This window comes from Saprolegnia parasitica (genome assembly GCF_000151545.1).
Source record: "Saprolegnia parasitica CBS 223.65 unplaced genomic scaffold supercont2.182, whole genome shotgun sequence".
Taxonomy (NCBI): domain Eukaryota; phylum Oomycota; class Saprolegniomycetes; order Saprolegniales; family Saprolegniaceae; genus Saprolegnia; species Saprolegnia parasitica.
Window position 1 is genome coordinate 1 of NW_012156576.1, and position 4172 is coordinate 4172.

General features: G+C 60.5%; 2 protein-coding genes across 2 annotated transcripts in view; both read left to right on the forward strand.

Annotated features, from left to right (window-relative positions):
* Positions 1 to 1222: 1222 nt before the first annotated feature.
* SPRG_15014 (hypothetical protein) lies at positions 1223 to 2064 on the forward strand (the record flags this gene model as incomplete). Its single annotated transcript, XM_012354783.1, has 2 exons — positions 1223 to 1477; positions 1537 to 2064. The coding sequence occupies 2 exons, from the start codon at positions 1223 to 1225 to the stop codon at positions 2062 to 2064; spliced, it is 783 nt and encodes a 260-aa protein (XP_012210173.1).
* Positions 2065 to 3839: 1775 nt separating this feature from the next.
* The window catches only part of SPRG_21484 (hypothetical protein), a gene marked incomplete at both ends in the record, with an annotated part of 992 nt that continues 659 nt past the window's right edge, over positions 3840 to 4172 (forward strand). Inside the window, one exon of the mRNA XM_012354784.1 lies at positions 3840 to 4160. Coding sequence (XP_012210174.1) covers positions 3840 to 4160 — 321 coding nt within the window. The remainder of the gene's footprint in view (positions 4161 to 4172) is intronic.

Here is a 4172-nt window from a genome sequence, read left to right on the forward strand (position 1 = left end):
GGGCACGCGCTGCCGAACGTACTACACAATGCACCACCCGTGCACGGCCGAGGGCTACGTCTCGCTGCAGGCGCTCGCGGCCTGTTGCCATTTGCCGCCCGCCGCGACCGACGCCGCGCGCATCGTGGGTCTAAGACGGTTCTTTCACGAGCTGCACACGCACCAGCGCGCCTTCTTCCACGACCACGTGCATCGCATTCTGGCCCACGCGAGGAGATCGCCGTCGTGACGTCTAAAATTGTAATTCGCAGAAAAGTCGTCGCATATATCGAGTGGATCGAACCCGCTCCCAGCATTTCCACGACCGTAATCGCGCCATCGTCTCGCCACGTCATCGTCCGACAACCGGCCAACAAACATGTTCACGCGTGCATGCAAAACACGATGCTGCAGCGAGGATCGAAGCGTGGACCAGTTGCGTTGGAAAAAAGTCCTCTTCGGCGATAGCGACGGGTACTGTAAACAATCCCGTTGGCACAATGCAACAGTACGACAAGCCCTCCTCGTCGAAACGACTGCTGGCACCGCGCGCAGGCAAAGCGACGACGTCACAGCAGCGCGTCATCTGCGTGCACGCCGTCGTCTGGACTAGGTGGTGACGCTAAAAATTGATGAATCAAGGGCACTCCCTCCCAACATGCCTACTCCTGCCAAGAACTCCTTGATGGTGTCCGATCCCATTGCCAATGGGAAAGAGAAGAAAGGGACAACGCAACGGGGCTCGAACCCAGCACCTCCAGCGTGTGAAGCAGAGCCCGACGGGGCAAAAGGTAGTGGATGTGTGACGTCGGCATCCTTGATTGTCGACGACCGGCATGACAGTCTCGACCGTTCTCGGCACCGCATTTGCGTTGGACTATCGCACTCAGGACGCGAAAGGTTTCGCGTGGCACCGGAATATGATTGTCGTACTTTCCACAACACGACGACGGCAAATATTGTCCACGATACGAGGCGATTACTAGATTCGCTCGTTTTGTGCCCCGTGGGATCCTGTCCGTATGTCGTCTACGCGAGGCTCCGTCGTACGACCTGGTCCTGCAACGCGAGGGGTCGTGACGACCGGTGCTTCGATGCTCGTCCGACGACTCTGTCTTTACCCGTGGTGGGACCCGCCTCGTCTCAGTCTCGCGGCGTCATCGGGCACGTCAACACGTGCGTGTGTACCGGTAGTACATTGGATGATGGTTCACAAGTGAATACCCACAGTCGCACCCACATCATGTCCGTCGAGCGCAAGCGGGCCATTCGCCAGCTGCAGCGCGAGGTCTATGACCTCGAGTGCACGCTGCGAGCAGGCCGACGCAGCCAAACGACACAGCTACCGTGGGAAGACGTGGCGGTCGCACTCAAAAACGATTTTTTGGCGCTGGTTGCCGACCACCGGGCGCTCAAGCGGCGCGTCGACGACCAGCGCCAGCTCCTCGCGCAGATGCACACATGGGTCCACCGCAACCTCCGCGCGGCGTCCGACGACGTACTCTATCGATCTGAACGAGCTCGGATGTGTCATCTCATGGGACGTACTCTGCATAGCCGCATGCCGCGACGTGTCTTCTTCGCGGCTCCACGGCATCGCGCGAGATGGCGCTCGCGTGGCTCATTCGCCAGCAGTACGAGCACACGATGGCCGTCATGGGGAAGCACGTCTACCCCCTCGACCCGACGACCGAGCTCGTCGACATTGGCTATTCGTTCGGCGACACCGACGACCCGAATGCATTTGCCGTGCACGTCACGACACAGTCGCTGCTACCGTATGCGCTGCCGATTGCGGCCGCCGGTGTCTGGGAGGCCGAGCGGTCGTTTCCCGCGGTCTTTTGTGCCGCCGACACCAACCGCAAGCATGTCACGCGCGACCTCTGCGTCCGCGGGCAAGACGTCGCCTACACCCACGAGGCGATGGCGCTGTCGCGGGAGTCCGTTGTCGCCGACACGGTGCTCTTGGGGCGCCTGAATGTGAGCGCGACCCGGACCATCCTCGTGCTGCGAACGATCGGCCACGACGACGCGCACCCGATCGCACCGCGGTCGTGGCGCTGTCCCGTGTTCCAATGGTACTAGTACAATTCAGTACAATGCGGCGATGCAAAGGAAGCAACGCGGTGCTTGTAGGACCGTCCTGGACGCGATCGATGCGACGACCACGCGGTGCCGGACGTACTACTTTGCCGACTCGCCATGGCGCGGCGCGACGCGGATGCCCCTCCAGCAGCTTGGCGCGCGCTTCAATATCGATTTGCGCCAACCTGACGGGCCCCACCGCCTCCGCGACACGAATCGCAGCTACCAGCTCAGCCAGCGCGCGTTCTTTCGAGCGCACTTGGATGAGATTCTGCGCCGGCTCGCCCACGCTCCCGAATAGTCGTCGAATGATGGCTGTTGATCCTTGTCATAAATGTGTGTTTACGCTAACGCATCTCGAGCTCCGACCGGATGTCGTACGACCTGGTGATCCGTACCAGGATTATGGTACAACCACTCGCCAACTGAGAGAGTCTGCGCAGCGCGGACCAAGATACCGATGCATCTCTCTCATTGGAATGGACGACGACGACGACGGCGGCGGATGGATCGAGGTCGTCACGCAAGTGGACGTGGCTGGCCAGCACGACGACGACGACGGTCGATGCTGGTCACTTGTACTCACCGACCAGTTGTGGCACCAGACGGCTTGGTCCACGACGTACGAAGCGATGAGTTATCCACCCATGGCGACCGTTTCGTTGCCGTCTACACAGAGGACGACATCCTCTGACACGCTCAAAGAAGGGCGTGTAAATTCCTGGCGCATCAGCCCGCACCCCCGTGGCAGCAAGAGCATCGGATGTCAACCATTTTTTCGGTCGACTGACGTGCTATTATACGGTGCGGCCAAGGTGCATGCACGGTGATGGCTGGCTGCGCGCGCCATCCTGCCTCTGGCGAGCACGCCGACGGCGAGAGCGTCGGTCGCGTGAACCGCCACGGCTGTAGCGACATCGTGGAGACGAGCAACCACGTGACGTCGTAGTACACTGTACTCGAACGACTACCACACCACGGAGCAATCGACGAGGGCTCTATTAGGATGATCCTCTGCGTATCTCTGTCATCACAAAGCACCACAAAAATGAAGGCACGAAGGAATCGTTTGCGAGTCTACCTCATTTGTTTGCATTTCGATTTTGTGTTTGCGTGCTTGTACACTCGACATGGATGGTACACGGCTCATCCGCTTTCATCCCATCCATCCAAGCGAATCCTTCCCTTGCATCCATTCCAGGGCATGGCTGCCCCGGCTACGTCGCCACAGCAGCACTTGCAATACCATGCGAAGTCGTCGACGACCCCATCGTTTTGCACCGCAAGCTCTGAAATCAGAGACCGCTGACGAGCGCTTACTTTCGCGGCGACCACATGGCACCCTCGGTCGACGTCATCACGGGCCTTGGGCCTGTCGGACAGGCATCGTATTTGTCCTCCATGTACAAGGAGGCCTCTTCCATCATCAATACCGGTAGTGCAGTCAAGGGCCCTGGCTACTACGACGCGGCGTACCGTAGGATGCGACGCGGGAAGATGAGATGGCCTGGATGTCGCCCAAAATCGGCCAGCTCGAGAGGCGGTGCGGTCGGCGTGTCATGAGGCCAAGTGGCGCCGCACGTTCTCGAGAACGCAGACACGCCGCCGGCGATGACGACGACGACGGTGCGCCGGGGCACCGACTGCTGACTGGTACGTTGTTGTGACCGCGGCCCGCAGAGGCAGGAATCCTACGTTGGCCAATAAAATCTGGCTGGCGTCGCAGCTGGTTTTCGTAAGTTGCCACCGCTTACTTTTGTTATTTTGGCTTTGGCATGGTGCTCCACGTCGCGGCGGCGACGCCCGTCACGACCAAGAAGCGCAAGCTCCACGAGCAGCACTCGCCGCTCGACCGCATCAAGCCGTCGCAGGACCCACGCCTCGCGCACATCAAGTCCAAGCGCACCAAGCAGCTGCAGTCGCTCCTCCACCACGTGTACGACTTGGAGACCGAGGTCGCGCGCCTCAAGCGCGGCCACCTCGCGATGCTGCCGTGGGAAGACGTCGTCATCGCGCTCAAGGACGATACGCTCGAGCAGGTCCGCGAGAACCGGTCGCTCAAGCGCCAAGTCGACGCATATGCGCACCTCTCGACCGTCCTCCAGAGC